Below are 20,099 nucleotides of genomic sequence, written 5' to 3'. Positions count from 1 at the left end.
TAAAATATTCATTAATCAGCTAAATTCCTGTTCGAATCATTTAAAGGAAATCAAAATTACTCCCCAAAATCTTGTGTTTCCTGCTGCATAGGCAACCGAGTCAAACATACCAGCATTCATCATTTAGTATTCGAGGTATTCGAAATTCGAGGTATTCGAATATTCGAGCAATGATGTAATATTCGAATTCGATATTCGAATTCGAGAAATCTGCTATTTGACCCATCTCTACTATTCGCACATCTCTAGTTATTAGCCATAAACAACACGTTGTAAACACTTCGTCTTATTTTTGTCAAACGATGGATGCGGGAAAATTATACGACGAGACCGCGATCTTCAAACAATCAATGCGGGAAAACGATACTTCGGGGAACGATAGATGCGGGAAAAAATTACATTGTCTTTATGGAACTTAATTTGGGACCAGGAGCGGCGAACGATGAATGCGGGAAAACGATGAATGCGGGAACGATAAATCCGGATTTCCACTGTACATAACACTATTAAAAAATACAAAGTTTTGAAGATATGAAATATTTTGAAATGGCAAACATCGGGCTCAGTCCTCAGGAGCACACAGAATTTGTTAATACAAACAATGTCAAAAAATTTATCAGCAAAACTAGTTATGCTGGCAAGCATAGCGAGAACAAGTGCTTCTGACTGTGGTGCATCAAAATTTTGGAATCGTAAATTGTAGCGCAAATTTGAAGAGATGTTTAATATGTGAGGAAGGATGTGCATGGTATTTTTTACACTCCTAAACTGCCTGCAATCGTTACCTTGTTGCCTGCAGGCAGTTACAGTCCAGCAAAATTAACATAGGATGTACGTAGTACTTAATTAAAAGATGGCACCACTTATGCTATCAAACACGGGAAAAACTGGCACTGTCTGCTAAAACCTAAATGTTAGAAATTTTTTTCTTAAAAAATCATAACAATTTTTCATATTCTCTTGGGGTTTGAGTAAAAAAAAGTAGCATAGGGTATATAAGTTTCGCATAAGAATATATGAGGGAATCAGCGGTCCACTCCAATTACTCCAAATACAGTGGAACTTGGTTAGTATGTTCCTCCTTAGTACGGCGATTTCTCTCGGCCCGGGTACCTTCGCAAAAAAATACAGGTAAAAGTATTTGGTTAGTACGTTTGAAAAAATTGTGCTTTCCTGGTTAGTACACCCAATTGCTTGCTGTGCCGCAATTCACAATTCGTTCTTGAGTATCTGCTTAGGGGTTGTAAACTTCTGAATTCATGATTTAATTTATTATTATTAGCCATTACCATTCTTGCACTCATACCACATCTCTTTTTACGACCGTAATTTATCCAAATACATTTCTCAATTCTTTTGACGTGATGAATAATAAAATGCGGCCATTTTTCGGGAATGTCTGACTATGCAAAACTGCAGCCCATGAGAAGCCTCATTTTTCCCCACCCCGAGCTCCTCATCTTTTTTTTCCTTCGGAGCACCACACACTGCACAAATTTTGCGAGTGCACAGTTGTTGCTATTGCACGAGTTGTCACAGCGAGGGCAGTTAAATAACAGTTGAAATTGAGAGAAAACTAATAGTGATGCTGATTACAACTTTAGAAACGATTGAAATTCTCGAGGAAGTGAACTGAAATCCTTGATGTAGATGTGAATTTCAACAAGTATTGCAAGTGTGATGATGATCTCTAGGGGGGTGGTAGACGGGGGGAGGGAGGCGAATATTCCCACTTTATAGCATTCATCAAACAGAGCCTTGTGGGAGGAAGCATGTACGGTGACTGGAAGGGAAGCAGGAACAGAAGAAACGCTATTGCAATGAGAGCGATGCCCGTTCATTCGGATGCACAGGGGAGTGGTGGATAGGCTGATGTAAAAAGCAGGGCATTTCTGGCACAACAGTATATAAATTATGTTTTTTGTTGTGCAGGAAATGTCAGACACTGAGGGGAGAGGGAAGGCAAGGAATTCTTCGGGAAGGGGTTTCGTAATGCGGATGCGACAAGTTTTGCATCTTGCACGGTTGCAGGGCGAGGGCTGTGGTTTAATATAGGTACTTTGTTTGGGCAGTGGCTTGGTTGTTTTTAAGATGCTGGCCAGATTTGGTGGTCTTTTAAAAACGAGTGAAAGGCATCGCGGGAAAAATCTGAACATGGTTGTATTGTCTGAGAGGATGGGGAAAAGGTCTTTTAGGGTCCTATGCAGTACATACACACCCGGAAAAAAGGTCATGCAAAGGGAAAGAAACTGTGACGATTTGTCTTCACCTGGATTTTTCGGGACTTATGATTATTTTCGGATCTTGTTTTGGAGGAGGGATTCCGGGTAACCTCTTCTCCGGAGAGCGTGGTGTAAATTAGAAAAAATCTATTTTGGGAGTCTGGATTATTGCATATTCTGTGACCACGGATGGAAAGAGAAAAAGGGAGGGAGCATTTTGTATGTGTTGGATGACAGCTATTGTAATGTAAATATTGCTGTTTGTTAGTATTTTTAATGTGTACAGAGGTGTGAAATTTATTGTTTGTGAGAAAAATGTCCACATCAAGGAATGTGACACGAGTGGAGGATGAGTAGGATGTAAAATTTACGGAGGAAAATGAGTTGAGGCAGGAGATGAAAGTGATTAGAGATTCCATCCCATGTGCCCACAAAAGAATGTATTATTATTATTATAATATTGTACCAATTAACCCATTCAATGCGGATGGCTTTCATGAAAGACACGGCCTTGGGTCCTTTCTTATGCATTATAACGGTACCACGCTCAGCCCCTTTGGTTTGCAGTCACTACACCGCTCTTCAGTTGGTTCCTAGCTTCTGTCTAGTGCGCTTCGTTTCTGACTACGCCAATTTTTCTTTTTTCTACGGATTTTTGAACTCCGTAGTGTTTTTTACGAGAATTTTGGTGAACAAGTTTTTATTTGAAAATACTTCAGTCTTTTTTTTTAGAATTGACATCTTCTTGAAGTATTTTTACTTCAGTTCTCAAAAACCATGGTTTGAAAAATGGTGATTGTGGTCATATTGTGATAGTCATATGCTAGCGAGTGTATTGCCTACGTATACAGGATAATACTTTTTATATTTTCCTGGAAAACATTGGACTTCTTCTATTAAGAAATTTTTTTCATCCCAATTCAGGTAAGTCTTAAACTAAAAATTAAATTACGGTTTCTATTTTGTTTTCAAAAATTTCATTTTAAAAACCTATCGTTTATTGTTCCAACGCATTCCTATCGTACCACTTAGCCCGTTACGTAACCATTATTTGTATCGCTTTTGCAGGTCATTTTTAACAAACTAAAATGAAGGGAAGTGTGATTCCGGGAACTTCCAAAAGGGCGAAAGAATCAAGATCGTCAAGTGCTGGTGTGTATTACAATAATTGCAATGTTTTTTTTAATTTTCGAAAATGTTTTTATGTCAGTTTATGGATTTTTTTTAACATCACTACATTTATTTAGGAGGGGCTGGAGCTTCTCATGCATATCTGCATGATGAGGATGCCGGCGGTCCTTCTGGAGTTTCAGGTATCTATCTTCATTTTTATTAGACTTGCATAAATCTCCCGCTAATAATTAAAGCAGTGGCTAATGTGGAATTTATTGTATTTCAGGGGCACAGCCAAAAAAATGCCACCGGAGAAGCCTTAGAGAGGAATAAATATCTTCGTTTGTCCAAACAGTTTCTTCGGAAGAAGAAACATCAAGTGTAGACTTTTCCAATGGCGAAGAAGGTGACGAGACTTTTGGTGAAACAGACAGCGATGGTGATCCCTACACACCCACCGAAGGGACAATGATTACTACACCCGCTGTCGAGGGTACCGCTAGTTCCTTTGTCACTTGGACCCCTGAGCACCCGCGAAACAGAACAAGAATTCCTTTCTCCGGGTCCCCTGGGCTCAATGGATGGCCTGCTGCGACTGCTATGGACTATTTCTCCCTGGTTTTTTCGGAAAGTATTTATAACTTAATCCTTGAGGAAACTGAGAAAAATGCAGAGGACATATTTCTTAGTAATCCGTCACCCAGGGGGAGGATTGCAGATTGGAAGCCACTCAGGAGGGAGGAATTAAATGTCTGGCTTGGATTGCTATTTCATATGGGGACAATAAAAATTAACAGAATGTCGGACTATTGGAAAACGTTCAAGTTTTTCATTATACCGATATTTCGGGAATCTATGGCAAGGGATCATTTTCTCGGGATTTTACAAGCATTACATTTTGCAGAAAATCCCATTGAAAAGGAACCCGTGCCTGGTGATCGTCTTTATAAAATAAGACCTCTTTTAGACAGTTTCAAGGAGACGATGGAAAATGCTCTCTTGCCGGGATGGGAACGTAGTATAGATGAGTCGATGGTATTGTGGAGAGGCCGTCTGATTTTTCGGCAATACATGCAGGGAAAGAAGCACAAGCATGGTGTGAAGATGTACATGCTTTGTGAGCCGTCTGGCTTAGTCCACCAATTGATAATTTATACAGGCTCGGGAGATAATGAATTGGGTGGACGGGGACACGGCGATAAAGTCGTGAAAAAATTGTTGGAAAATTTTGAAAATCATGGCCACAGTGTGTTCATGAACAATTTTTACAACAACGTTGGATTGACTAGGAACTTTCTTTGTCAAAAAAATTATTGTACAGGTACATTGAGACCAAATAGGAAGGACAATCCAAAAGAGATATTTGGTCACAAATTAGCGAAAGGAGAGGTTTGTTCTCAGTGGAGTGAGGAGGGAATATGTTTTTCGCTGGAAAGACAAGCAGGACATATCAATGATCTCATCGGAGTTTGGAAGTGACCTAGTGGCAACCACCAGACAAGGCAAGGAGAAACCAGAGGCCGTGGTTGCTTATAATAAATTCATGGGTGGAGTTGACCATTGCGACCAGCTCCTTGAATTTTATACCTGTGAGCACAAAACTCTTAAGTGGTATAAAAAATTTGCGATACACATTTTACAAATTATGGTTGTCAACAGCTACATTCTCTACAACAAGTATAGTGGTGAACGGAAAAAGCCTGTACCAATTCCGAATGGAACTGATTGAGTCCCTTATTTCAAGTGGGTCAAAGAAATCCGTGAGGAGTATACCATCACCAGCTGCTGCAACTCATTATCCTGCCCCAACAGAATTTACGGCCAAGGGAAAAAATTGCAAAAAAGATGTCGGGTTTGCTACGCCAAAGGAGTGAGAAAATTGGTTGTAAATATTTGCCCAGACTGTGAGGGTCAACCAGGGCTTTGCCTTCGCCCTTGTTTTTATGAATACCATAAAAAGAATTGAAATTTTTATTTGAACTGTAAAATTGTAACAAGTTCATTTTTTGATATGCATTGTTTATGTTTTTGGCTGCAATTTTTATGAGTTAAGATTAATAAATATTGTCTGATATTTCTTCTAAAATAATTTTGCTTTCAATATTTTAATATACATACTTCGCCAAACCAAATGTTTTAGAAAAATAAGGTAACATACGGAAGGCGAATAATTTTTCGAAATTTATAAGTTTTGATGATTTAACTCCGAAATTATGATATAAATAAACTAAAATGCCATGTGAAAGGAAAGAGGGCAAAATGTTATGCATGTGTATGAAGCTAAGTGCATTGACCTCGGGAAAATATAGAATTGGAAAGATTTTGGAATTTCCTATGGTGAGCGCTGAGACAAGAAGTACGGGGGTTGGCCGGGACTGTGAGCAGGTAGGAATGCCGAGGGGAGAACGAGAAGGGATCAGGGGAAAGCGCTTCTGTGGAGAGAGGACAATGGTGCGACGCACTTACCTACCCATAAAAATATAATCACCAGGGAGTGGGTAGGATCTTCGGAACAACTGAAATCTTATGAATGTCGGGAGGAAAGTCCACGCAGTAAATGGCCATTTGCGACAAAAGGCTGAAAACATGAGTAAAAACATGTCCTAGTGTTAAGGAATTGAAATACCAGTCATCAAATGCAAAAGATATTTCCGACTACTGAGTTACAACGTTAAAAAAAGTAAAGGGAAAGCCGTTGGCCGGCCTCGGTGGCGGCGGAGTAAATTCCTCGCCTGACAAACGGAAGGTCACGGGTTCGAGTCCTTCCTGGGTCAGTTACCTTTGTCCAGGGCATGGGCGTGTGTGAATGTCCTTCATTGTTAATTGCTAATTCCCCATTGTAAAGGCCGTAAATGTGCTGTTTATGGGGTAGTAATGGAAAGAAATAAATAAATAAATAAACATTTTGTCAGCAATACCATTCATTCTGTTAAAAGTTTATAAAAACAGACCAATTACGCAGAGCAGACAAACAATCCTATTATCATTTTGGTGTAGAATAAGACAAAAATGTTACAAAAAAGAGGCTAAGATTTATTATAGATTTACAATGAATATATTTATGAATATGATACCGATAACAATTAATCTATTTCTTATTCCACATACAACGAGTGAAAGCAAATAAATTTCAATTACCAAAATTCAGACATCAAAAAATTATATTTTCATCGAGGATTACGGATAATTTTAGCAGCGAAAGAAAAAGAAATGCGGGTTGTATAATGACGGATTTTCAGCGGAGCGGATGTCTTTCATGAAAGCCATTTTTTTTAATTACGAAAAATGAGGTAAAACCTACTATTTGATATTTTTAGATGGTTTATGGTAACTCAAAACACAATTACAGATATGAAAACGTAAAAATTTAAATTCCGACACTGGGAAAGAAATTTGCAAATAGACCCGCATTGAATGGGTTAAGGTATAGGTTTCCATGGAGTATTCAAGAAGTGATCTGGGAGCCTCCCTTTCTTTCCAGCACTGCCTTCTTTAATACACTGCTTTCCTAGCCTTCATATCACGAAGTGCTCTCTCTATTTCCGAATCTAATATCTCCGGCCCAAGATTATCCTCCTCCACTGCACTTTCCTCCTCTAGAGTCAATCTCTCTGGTCTGTTCATTCCGTCATACAGGTCCTCCACGTATTCCTTCCATCTACTCTGTACCTCTTCTCGCTCGGTTAGCATCCTCCCATCTTTAGCCTTAATTTTAGACATGGGTTGTCCTTTTTTGCCGCCCGATAGCGACTTAACTTTGGCGTACAACTACTTCTTTGGCGCCTACTTCTCCATCCTTCTGGAACTTTTCCATTCCCTTACACTGTCTTTTCCACCAAGCCTCCCTTGCCCTCTTAGTTTCACGTCGTAATCTATTATTTAGTTCCCTATACATTCTTTTGCCCTGTTCTGTGTCCACGTTCTTCCACTTCCTCCTCTCCTCCATTTCCCTTATCATGTTCTCCGTTATCCACGGCTTCTTTATCCTTCTACTGTCAACGTAACCAATTGACTTCTCCGCCACTTTGACTATTCCCATTTTAATATTATCCCATCTTTCCTCTACGGTCTTAGTACTTTCAATCTCCCGTATACTAATGTCCACTAGTTCCTGATATTCTCTCCTAATACTCCCCTTCAGGGCTTTTACGTTCCATTTCTTCTTCAAAAGAATATATGTATTGGATAAATCACGGGAGATTAACACTGTCTTCGTGTAATTGTCTTAGGGAAATCTATCAAGCATTGTGATTTTTATTCACATGGTTTTGTTTTTCAATGTAGTGCCCATTTTCTTGATTTTAAACGTGAAAAGAGTTCAGGAAGACAATCCTACGAGAACTACTGATTGCAATTGTAATTATGACGACTTTGCCACAGATTGCACTTACCCCAACTGCTATTATTTACTTTCCTTGTTAGCTCGTTTTCCTGGTTATTGTGTTCATTTTTTGCGTTCCCTTCAGAAACATACGAAACAAGTTTTGCTGTACACCACCAGTTCTGAAGAGAATTGGCTGCCTCCACTGACGAAAAGGTATTCAGCACCCACGTTGACTGTTATAGTAGTATACTGCTACTCATAAAGCAAGCTGAAACTTCCAGTAATACTGTAACATGAAGATCTCAAAACTTGCTGCCTGAGCATGTAGACCAATTGGATTTTCTGAATGAGACTTTGAAAGTATCAAATCTTTGAAGATTCATGTACGTGTATAAATTTTATTGTAATTATGCCTTTACTCAGGGCTCTTTCAAGCAGTTTGGATACATATGTACAAATTATAGTGTTGACATATTACTAGAGGTTATTTCATTTCAATTGTGCATATGGAACTGTGGAAGACATTATTTTTCATTCATCTTCTGATTCTGACAAAATTACCATCAATGTTCCTCATCATCTTTTCCTTTTTACATCAGGGTGAGCGTTTATAAGAGAAAATTCACCAGGGGATTGGAAAATTGAGAATATGTTGGTGCATGCATTGTTATATTGCCTGATCCAGAAATTACCATAATCAACTCAAAACTTGCGAGTAGTTACAACTCGACTCAATACTTGACTCAAGATTTAAGTACTGCTATCCCTATGAAACATTACACACAAGCAAAAAGTATTGTCATCTTCTTTACAACCTCATTGTAATAATTGGTTTGGCTTTCCCAGTTATCATATATCATATGACTAGAGATGGGTGGAATAGTAGATTTCTCGAATTCGAATATTAAATCATTGCTCGAATATTTGAATACCTCGAATTTCGAATACCTCGAATACTAAACGATGAATGCTGGAATGTTTGACTGGGTTGCCTATGCAGCAGGCAACACATGATTTTGGGGAGTAATTTTGGTTTCATCTCCTGGAAAAGATTCAAAGATTCAAGAGTGCCTGTTCTTATTAGCCATAAATGACACATGGTAAACACTTCGTCTCATTTATACGAAACCTGCGCGAGCTGGGGCCTTTTGTTTGATTTCGAAGAGGAGGAAAGCGTCGGAGGAGGGGCCGAGGGCTGATGGATGGAGGAGGAAGCTGGTTTTGGGAATTGTGCTACATAGTTACTATCCCACGGCACTGAGGTTTTCCTGGTGGGGGAAACCGGGGATTGTCGGATTTTTTCACCCGGATCAATTTAGGTTCCCCACGTCGAACTCTTTTCACTGCTCTGACCCGCGAATTTGATGTAGTTCGTCCACTTGCCTAAAACAGCGCTGCATGCACTAAAAGACTAGAGTTCTCTACATTTTCCGAGTCAACTACCAACGACGTGGGTGCGACAGTGTACGACGCGCAATTCAAAGTATTCGAGGCAGTACTTTTTGCATAACTATTCGAGACCTCGAATATCGAATACTTTCTAGTATTCGAGTATTCGCGGATACTATTCGCACATCTCTACATATGACCATTGGATTGGAAAATACGTGTGGTGGGGTTAAAGCTATGTTTAGCCAATTGCCTCTATTTTTCAGCTGGATGACCTGTCTCACAAGAGTTCTGCCAGCTCGCTAAATGCTAGCCAAGGACCTGGTAATCAGCCCGCAAATGCCCTTGAGAATCTGGCTGGTGGTGAATTTCTGCGCCGCAATTCAAGTTTGCCTCCATCAAAGCCTCCGAGGAGTGCCACTCTACCAGAGAAGGATGAGTGGCAAGAGAAGCTGTTTGGTCGGCAAAGCAAAGGTGCGCGCATGAATGTGGAACCTGTGTGCTTTGGTGCCATGATCACTGGGAATAATTCCAGTAAATGATGAGCCTTTACTTGAATTATAAAGGGTGTCCAGTGACTGTTAGAATCAGAAATTATGTGTTAATTTTTGTTCCAAACTAGAATTTAAAAATCTATTATCTCAAATTCATTTCACATTAAATTTTGCCAGTTCAACACCCATTTTCTGGCCTATTTTATGCATGAATATCTATGCTTTACAATGCATTGAAAACCTTTTAAATTGCACTTTCTGATAACATACTTCTATCTACAGTAAACTCTCGATTATACGAAGTCAGTGGGACCGGGAAATTGGCACTTCGTAAAATCGAGTTTCGTAATTTCAAACCTTTTTCATAAGTCACGAAAAAATGTTCTCTTTTGTTTCCTCCGCCCTTTTTTGTCTTTAGTGGCCTTATTTAAATATTTCAGGTGGTTATTCACGGTAGAATTCTTAGAAAAGACTTTTTGTTATCGATTTATGCTGTGAAAGATCGTTAAATAATTATTACACCCTAAAATTCCAGTTTCTTGTTCATACTTCAACATCAACGATCGCTTAAGAAATGCCCGACCAGTTTAGAAAACGTAATCAAATAATGAATTGCAAAGTTTATTGTACAAATTTAATGTTATAAATTTGTGGTAAGGAGCGAATAGCAACTATTAAGTATGTGTAAGATAGATATTTGTTTCCAACTCCCACGGAATTTTAGCGGCAGCCGGCCTAACCGTACTCCAAGGGCCTAACCGCCATTTACGTCGCCCTCTATCGCTCAGTCACGAGAAAAAAAAAAAGAAAAACGAGGGCCTTAACACATTCGGTGCAAACATTCAGGACACGACTTTACTTAGGACCGGGAATCTTTTTCTTTTGTTTACCAACCGTTGCTTTACATAAACAAATTTTACACCAATATTTTCGCTGAATTTCATTTTTTAACCATTAATTTTTTAAACATTATCTCCGCCGCCTATCGGCGGCTGCCCGATCGGCGAGATTGTTTTCAAAAATAGAAGTTAGTGCATACCTTTCCATTTCCTACTATTTGTTTCGGATTATATTTTGGTAATGTAATGAATATCTATGACCAATTTATTGATATTGACGACAATTTTACCAACAATTTTTCAGGTCATTACCATGCCGCCTATCGGAGGCGACCCGCTCTCCGTGATGTTTCCTATTCTGCTAATGTCGGCAAGCAAGCTCTTTCCTCGCATAGCAATTTAATTTATTGGTCTCACGATTAGACTAATGCAAGCCAGAGTAGCAAAAACTTTAAACATAAAAATGTATTTAAGTATACTAAAAAAATGTGTATTTCAAAATAATTACATGATATTTTGTTTCAAAATTTCATCTGAAATATATTTCTTCTTTGAATACAATTCACACTTTCATTATTAATTCAAACAGTAATTGGATAAACATTGCAACAATTGTAATTGGAATTTGCAACATATTTACCGATTAATAGTTATGGAACACTCTAAAACAGGGTTCAAGACATAGTCCTGGTTCACCGTCACACATCGGGCAGTACGTGACGACGTCTCTTCTTATTCCTGTCGTTGAGCAGTTACGACATCTTTTTCTTTGCGCTCTTGAACCCTTTTCACTTTGTATTTGTACTGGCAAATGGATCTTTTCCTTTCACTGGATTGGCGCTGGAATTTCTGCCGGCTTGTTTTTGAAGATAAGACTGGCGATTACACTTTCACGAAAATTCTGAAGACTCATGTGTTGGCTACTAAATTTATTATGTAGTATTTGCGAGTTGTTTAGAAGTATTTGAAACATGTGTATCCCTAATTTTAAATACCATCTCAGGCTTCTTCTCTCCACTGGATAATAAGAAATAATCTGGTCCGCCCTATCTATTCCCCCCATAAATTTGTTGTATTCAGCTACAACGCTTGGTTTTTTAGAAATTTTACCCCTTCTGTTTGCTACTTCTATCATCTCTCCACAATGCTCCGAGGAAATCATTAAAACTTCTCTTCTATCCTTCCATTTGCATATGAAAATTCCTTCTTTCGTATATTGGCCCACTACTTCTCCTTTTGCCAATTTTTTATTCACAACATTATGAGGGTTGCCTTTCCTAGTGTTTCGGAGAGTTCCCGTGGAATATATTTTCTTTCCCAGCAGTTCTCGCGACAATTTATAGCTGTTATAGAAGTTGTCCATGTACACAGCATGACCAACATTAGTATAATCAGATAGAAGTGAATGTACAACTTTTTCTGAGTGACCAACTCCCCCAACATTTGGATCCTTGGAACCCGTGTAAACCAAGCAATTCAAAACAAGCCCATTTGGTTCCGTTAGCATATACAATTTAATACCATATTTATGCCTCTTGTTTTTTATGTACTGCCGGAAATATAGTCTTCCCCTCCAAAGTACCATAGATTCATCTAAGCTAAGTTGTTTCTGAGGATAGTACACTTTTTTCATATTGGTCTGGATAAGATTCAAAAGAGGGCGGATTTTGTAGCGTGGATCACTTGGCTTAGGGTCGCCATCAGGAGCGTTACGGCCAAAATGTAGGCACCGCAAAATGATCATGAACCTGTCTCTTGGCATGGCCTTTGAAAATGTGGGAAATTCATAAAGCCTATCTTTTCGCCAATAATATTGAATTTCATTTATTCTGATAAGCCCCATATGAAAAAGTAGCCCTAAAAATATTTCAAACTCCCCTCTAGTCAAGTCTTTCCATGGTTTCATTTTAGATTTATCAGCTACTGATTTATTCTGCAATTTTTGGGCATAAATATTTGTTTCAGAAATTATGTGGTTGAAAACTTCATCGTTTGCCAAGAGCATGAAGAATCCTATTGGATCTAAAACATGAGGCCGTATTTTGAGTCCAGAATTTCCAGTAAAAGCAATAGGAGTGATAACTGGCCGTTCAGTTTGCCATCCTGCCGGGGATATGCGTTTACCTGAACCACTTGAGGCCTGACAATCGCCATTTGCACCACTATCATCCTCGGAGCTCTCGTCGGTTTCCTCATCTTCAGAGGAGACATCAAAATCCGAATCTGTTGCACTTCCATCCGAAATTTCTTCTTCCCTCTCAAAGAACCGAGCGATGTCTTCGTCAAAGATAGACACAGGGTGATGAAGTGCGCTCCTTGTCCGCTTTCTTGATGAATTTGGTTTATTCTCCATGAAGTCTTCTTAGAGTAAAATAAAGAAAAAGGTTAAATTATTTCTCATTATTGCTGTAAACATTGAAATCAAACATTTCAGATAAAGTCGTACATACCAATTGAGCTGGTTCTAAGTTTTATCGAAAGTATACTTGAAGGTATTTTACGTAATTCGAAGCGAATGGTATTTATGAAGCAACTTCTTATTTATCCTGCGGAAAACAACGAGACCATAATCATTATCGGTATAGCAGCAACAAATAGAAATTCATTTTTTATGAATAAATAGTAAATACTATTGTTGAATTCTAAAGATAATATCAATAAATAGAATAATTACATTTATTTTTAAAATTGTACTTACCTTATGTATGCTCCGTCTTTCCAGTAATGTCCTGTTTTGTAATCTTCAAAAATCCTCAAACTGGAGTGTGAAAACAGTGATGAATTAAAAGCGGTCGTAATACGTGTAACCCAATGAAAACGACGAGTAGTTATGCGGACGAGATTGCCGTTTCCCCTTTATATATATGCCTTGAATGACAATGTCGCGAAAACAAAAATAAAATAGGCACATTGTACGATGCACACAGCCAAAAGGTGTCTCCAAAAGGCAAACTGATGGTTTGCTACATAGGAAGAGTTATCTCGACTTTTTTGAAGATAGCGACTTGCAAGATTGTATAAATATAATTGTGGAAATATGATACACAGAAAAAGGGTAAAAACACGTCAGGAATACACGGAATCAAATGACATAGTGAATGAAAAATAAGAAGGCTTCAATTGTATTTCCGAAGCATGACATTTGAGAACGGGGGGCAGATTTTCGAATGTAGTCCTATTTAAAGACCGGGTAAAATTCAGGAGACAGCTGTGACGAGTGGGCGACCAAAAAAATTTCATTTTGTATCACCAGTGTTTCAAGACGCCGAAAGGCGGCAGCCGATCCTTGGGAAAACACGGCACGCCACCTATCGGCGGGGCCCGACGCGAATGTGTTAACCCATCTCTTAAATAACCTTTGTAAGTTAATATTTTGAGTTATTCCGTATTTTCAGCTGAATGTGCTATCTTTTCAATTAGTTATTTTCATTGAGGTTCAGTTACGATCATAAATTGTGTAGGATATGATTATTTTCTGGCGAATATTTGAAGTAAATTCTGTTTGAGTTCTCCGTCCGGCTACTGTGCTCCATCATCCTTGCAGACGTTGCTATGAAAGACTTTATTCTTCATCAGGACCATATTCTTCATACCGGGTGTGATGTGCTATGTTCATATAGTATGTCTCTCTTCTTTTATGCCGACAGGAGCACGGTTCCAACCGGAAAACGACAGGTGAAACATCTTCCATTATTGGAGAAATAAAGAGAGAAATGTTATTATCCACATTGATTCTTTTCCTACAAGAGACGTTTCATCATTTCTCAACGTGTGTGAAGTATTGGTTCACTTGCGTGAATTCCCTAAATGACACGCAAAAACCTGTACCTTCACCTTATTTAATTTTGGTCTTCCTTTCTCTGCCGTATTGAAAGTTATGCAAAGGATCATTGACATAGAGAAAAGATTTTCTTAGTTTTAGAACTAAAAAATAGTTGCGCCATAATCGTAAACGCTCCAGTGGGGCGTTGAATAAGAGTGGAATGAGGAAAGAAGTGTGGTCAGCATAATGAGTGGTGAAGGGGGTAGGAGAAAGAAGGGTGGGGAAAGGGCCTTCAGCTCTGCCTCAGTCTACGTTTGGGGGCCGTATTTGTTTACGATGCACTGAAGCTCTGTCACCTTAGGGAGGGAGTGAATGGGAAATGCTGGGGAAGGAGGGGTTTGGGATGCATAAGGTGGGTGTCAGCAAGATCAGCAGAAGGCCGCAGGAGGGAGTAAACAAAGACTTTGGAAAGAAAGATCTCTCGGCATGAGAGAACGGGGAGGCACGCAAGGAGAAAGTTCATGGTTAGAGTTAGAAGTGCGTCTTCGGGCGGCAAAAGAAGTTAAGCCATGGCTAAAATTAAGGCTTAAGATGGGAGGATACTAACCGAGTGAGAAGAGGTACAGGGTAGATGGAAGGAATACGTGGAGGACCTGTATGACGGAACGAACAGACCAGAGAGATTGACTCTAGAGGAGGAAAGTGCAGTGGAGAAGGATAATCTTGGGCCGGAGATATTAGATTCGGAAATAGAGAGAGCACTTCGTGATATGAAGGCTAGGAAAGCAGGAGGCGTGGACAATATCCCGTGTGAGCTTCTGAAGAATCTAGGGAAGGATAGTAAGAAAAGGTTTTTCGAACTAGTGCGCAGGATCTATGAGGAGGGATGTTGTCCAGAGGATTTCGTGAAGACAGTTTCAATTCCGCTTCCGAAAAAGAAGAAAGCTTTGGAATGCGGAGATTATAGGACTATCAGCCTAATATCGCATGCGGCGAAAGTGGTGCTGAGGATATTGAACAGACGAATGGAGGCGAGGGCAAACGAGTATTTGGGCGAAGATCAGTTTGGTTTCAGAAAAGGGAAGTCAACTCGTGATGCAATAGCAATAATGAGGTCCCTCGTGGAGAGGAACCTAGAATACGAGCAGGACGTGTATGCGTGTTTTGTGGATTTTGAGAAAGCGTTTGATAGGGTGAACTGGGTTAAGTTAATGGACATTCTCAAGAGAATAGGTGTAGATTGGAGGGATAGACGACTGATTCGTAATCTGTTAATGGCCCAGACTGGGCAAGTGAGGGTAGCGGACGGAGAATCTGGGTGGGCAAGCATTGGCCGAGGTGTGAGGCAAGGCTGTCCTTTATCGCCGCTGCTCTTAACGTGTATGCTGAAGAGATGGTAAGGGAAGCGTGGGATGAGTTAGAAGCTGGAATAAAAGTGGGAGGAATGATGTTCAAATCAGTGAGATTCACGGTTGATCAGGCGTTGATTAGCCAGTCAGCTAGGGGGCTTCTGGCTCTAGTGGATGCGTTATACGAGCGTTGCGAGGAGTATGGGATGAGGATTAATCAGAAGAAAACTAAGGTAATGCTGTTTTGTAAAGCATCACGAGCGAGTAATGTGAGACTCAAGATAAAGGTGGGTGGTGAAAAACTTGAGCAGGTTGAGCAATTCAACTACAGTCGGATCCGGATTTAACGTCTTCGCATTTAACGTTTTTCCGCATTTAGAGTTTATTTTTTTGGGGCCCGATTCATTCCCTATTAGGACAATGTAAAAATTATCCGTATTTAGTGTTTCTGCATTTTGCGTTTTTCCGCCTTAAGGCTAAACACGACAGGCACGTGGTGAGATTCTCGAGGTAGAGATGGGGCTACCGTCGAATGGCATGAGCGACCCACTATGACCACTGGAGGAACTTCGTGCGATCATAGATCACCCCCTCCAAGTTTATTCCCCTCATCCCAGGACAACTTCCCCTCACAACGACCCTCCCCTCTCAAAGACCCGAACTTCCGACTCGGTCAGCCGCCGTGACGGTTCTCTCTCGGTTATCTCTCGGTTCTCTCCCCCAAACTTTCTCGTCGTTTCAGATACGTAAGGTGGCGTACGGGCCGCACGATGTGTCTGCCCGAAAACAGATTCTAGAGACATATCTGTATATTATTCTGTGCATTGGATGATCGGCCATTTCTTTGAGAACTGTGAATTCAGTTTAGCTAGTGGTAGCACACGTCACCGAAATGACGGCGTGGGATGTTTCCATTCCGTCGCTACCCCCCTTGTGCGCGTTCTCGGACGGTGGCATACAATAATAGTTTTTTAAGGACCAGAGATGGCTATCTTGAGAGGATATCTAGAATAATTGTGATGACTTTGAATTTTAGGTACCTGTTTTATCCTTCACCCAACGGAGAGGAATAGGGGAGCTTACTAACAAGAATTCATGAGACATATGCTCTCGTTCCCACATATGGTTATATTGTGCATGTCCTAACTACTGTCAAAGCCGTATTTGCAAATTAAAATGCTCTTTATATGCAACGAGGGACTTGGGTCTGTAGAAATGCAAGTTATGATTCGAGATGCAATTTCCAGACGACTTTCGGTAACTTCATATATACCCTTTCCTACAATAATATCACTCGGGTAAATTGAATCCTATGTTCACCACACTCTCTCATAACTGGGGTAAAGATTATGTCCATGGCATTTCACAGATTTTCGAATACCCTTGTACTGAAATTTTGAGAGCTGCATGGACGCAATTACTTAGTGAGAGGGCCTCTTCATCTGACATCATATAAGACTCGGGGTTGCATTTTCTCCACTTGGCAAGGGTCCCTCTTGCCTCCGTGGTGTGGTCATTGTAGCTTCATTTATTAGCTTGGAGGTGGCCTCATAGCCCCCATCCCTTACATTAATATCTGCTGAAAATGAAAGAACTTCAGCGGAATGGGAGGATAAAGCCTTTCGTTTTCCTCCCTGAAAACATACGACTGGACGTGCACATGCACTGGCTAAACTAGAGCAGCATGCACATAATGCTGCATAAGGAATGGCTATAGATTACTTAAAATCAAGAATATAAACCTAATAAACTTACTGGATAAGGATGATGTACCCTGCAAGCATTCAAGAAAGTTTTTCGGAAAATCAATTACTGTCTTGAGCCATTTGCCATCACGTTTTATGGAATCTATTGCTCACTCTTGAACGTTCATTCCACTTCCTCACGTATTTCAAAATAAATCCATTCAAGAATTCACTATGAAGATACAATGCTATCCTTATCAGGTGCAAAATGCAATTTTGTAGCAATATATTTCGCCACATAAATACTTTTGCATTAGATTTTTGCTTCCTACATTTCAATAGAATATCATGCAGCTGCAAGTGTGAAATTTCTTTGGGAGATATTTATACCTAAAGTTTTACGTAACTTAAAACTAGTGATGGGTCGATTCCAAAATTTTATCGATTCCGATCCCGATTCCGATCCCGATTCCGATCCCGATTCCGATTCTGATATTTCGATTCCGATTCTACCGATACCGATTCCATCGATTCTGATGCCATAGGCTCCAAGAAAAATATGACTTAATTCCAGGAAACAATAAAACCACTTTAAAGAATATTACTCTGTAAAAGAGTCAGTTGACAAAAGCATCTTTCATATCATCACTATGTAATTAAAATATATAAGCTAAATTTCAAAACAGAAAATACCTGAAAAGTGGTGTTACATGATAGGTATTACTTTAAGATATTGGCACTCATAATACCTATGTCGACCATATGTATGTATCCAAATTACTAGGGAGAGCCCTGAGTACCGAAATTTTCATAACTGTAATAAAGATTACATACTACATATGTGAATCATGTAATATTTGGCCCTTTCAAATTCTCAAGCAGAAAAACCAATTATTCTACATGCTCAGCCAGCAGGTTTTGACGTCTCCATGTTTCAGTATTACTGCCTGCAGAAAATTGCCTTTTGCTACACACTAGTGTGATTCGGCAAGTACTTTCCTACCAAAATTGCAAGATTATGGAGACTTTGGAATTTTTATTAAAAATTTTATCAACGATTTTTTTGGATCTTGAATCTTCATGGAATTCAAGTGGACGAAGCCAACAAACTATAGAACTAAACTTAAGTTTTGTAGAACCAAAAAAATTCTATACATCTCACGTCATTTAATCAACCTTAAAATCTCTTGATTTTTCTAAGTTCAAGAAAGAAACTAAACGCTACAAATGAATATCACATCGGATGGACGCAGTAATAAAAAAAGCTAAAAGAGCCTTGTGGTGTGAAAACTCCCCCTTTCGCGTGACTCACCTCGGCGAAGGTGGAAAGGGAAAAAGGGTATCGGTTGTTGCCTTTCACGGAAACAGTTCATTTTTTTCTCTCTTAAGCATACTGACTTAATCTCTTCACTTTACTTCAATACCCGAGGCATATTTCTTATGCATGGGATAGTTTCGAAAAATATCCAATCCTTTGTATTTTCACTGGAGTAATGCGCTAAATGTTCTAGTCGATCTATAAATAATCCTTTTTAACATCCTCAGTTTAGTGTTTTAAGTCAATGAAGACAATTATCCATGCTTTAAATGACGATTTTGAAGACTAATGTTTTAAAAAACTTGAAAAATCGGCCTCAGTTACTGAGCCTTAGAGTTCCGCGGCGTGTAGCTGAGCCTTGGCGCGCGATTGAAAAATCGCTCTTATTTCCTTCGTCGCAGACTTTTTTTTCAAGATTTCTAATTAGTACTCTTTAGAAATCTCTACTTTATATTGTGGTTCAAATTTTATAGTTATATTTCCGAGTTGTATTTTTCGTAAACGAAAGATAATGTCTACTTTATGTCAAATTTCACGTGAAAAACGGGTCGGCCATTTTGCGTCATAAAACCAGACAGATGAGAGCCAAAATCTTCTAAAGTCATTGAAAGTATAGGCAAAGCACCAGATCAAAGGAATATTGCGTTTTTTATTCCATAAAACTCGTACCAACGCAAAACCACTTGGATAAATTCGAAGATTTTTTGAGGAAATCGATATCTCGCGTGGCATCGAAATATTGGTCATGTTTGGTCCTCTGTATCTCACTAAAGGTTCGTATATACGTAAAATGGCATATAAATCTATATCTGGTAATGATTTATGATTATTTACGCTAAGTTTCAAGTCTCTATCCCCAAAAAGGTCATTTTGAACTTTATTCCAGCTTTTTTCGATTTCGGACCAGTGTGCGCCGGGTAGGAAGACGATAGGCTGGCATAAAGGTATTCGGCGCCCACGTCAACAACTATAGTGTATTCGGCAAGCTGAAGCTACCTGGTCAAGGCATTAGAATGACTTATCGGCTTTAAAAACTGCATTATTACATGAGTTTCATGATATCGCTTCCTGTCGGCATGATTGCTGGACCTACTAGCCTCGAAAGCTCTGTAACCTTAACTACTCGACTCGACATTCGTAATGCTACTCGAAACGCTCGAGTCGAGTACCATGTGATGACTCGACTCGAATTTTCGAGTACTCGCAAATCCCAAGATAAGTGTTTTGTTATTACGATTACGTGGCGCAAAAATTCGAATGACTGTTGAAAACGCAGTCGTAAATAAATTTGTGGTTTGAAGTACTACTGGAATCGGAATCGATTTTTCACCTTGGCAAGTACTCGTTTTCGATTCCGGTTTTTGGTCGAGAATCGAGGAATCGAACCGACTCATCACTACTTAAAACAGATCCTAAAATTAGATGGAATTAAAGAGAGAAATTTCGAAAAATATAAACAAAATAAAATGGAAAAGATGGTGTTCCAAGTAGGAAATGTAAATGAGAAAAAAAGTTTAGTTACAAATAAAATCCAAAATTACGTGAAGTGAATTAAAGTTTTCAATCAAAAGAACAAAAAGACCTTTAGCAAAAATAAAATGAG

The 20,099-nt window shown here is 39.3% G+C and overlaps 1 protein-coding gene across 1 annotated transcript in view; it reads left to right on the top strand.

Moving 5' to 3' along the window:
• LOC124171933 (rab11 family-interacting protein 5) overlaps positions 1 to 20,099 on the top strand; it is a 163,559-nt gene that overhangs the window by 57,606 nt on the left and 85,854 nt on the right. The window contains exon 8 of the mRNA XM_046551369.1: positions 9,315 to 9,522. Coding sequence (XP_046407325.1) covers positions 9,315 to 9,522 — 208 coding nt within the window. The remainder of the gene's footprint in view (positions 1 to 9,314; positions 9,523 to 20,099) is intronic.

The sequence above is a fragment of the Ischnura elegans genome, chromosome X, assembly GCF_921293095.1.
Source record: "Ischnura elegans chromosome X, ioIscEleg1.1, whole genome shotgun sequence".
Taxonomy (NCBI): domain Eukaryota; kingdom Metazoa; phylum Arthropoda; class Insecta; order Odonata; family Coenagrionidae; genus Ischnura; species Ischnura elegans.
Note: the sequence above shows the minus strand (reverse complement) of the source record. Positions and strands in the feature narration are given on the sequence as shown.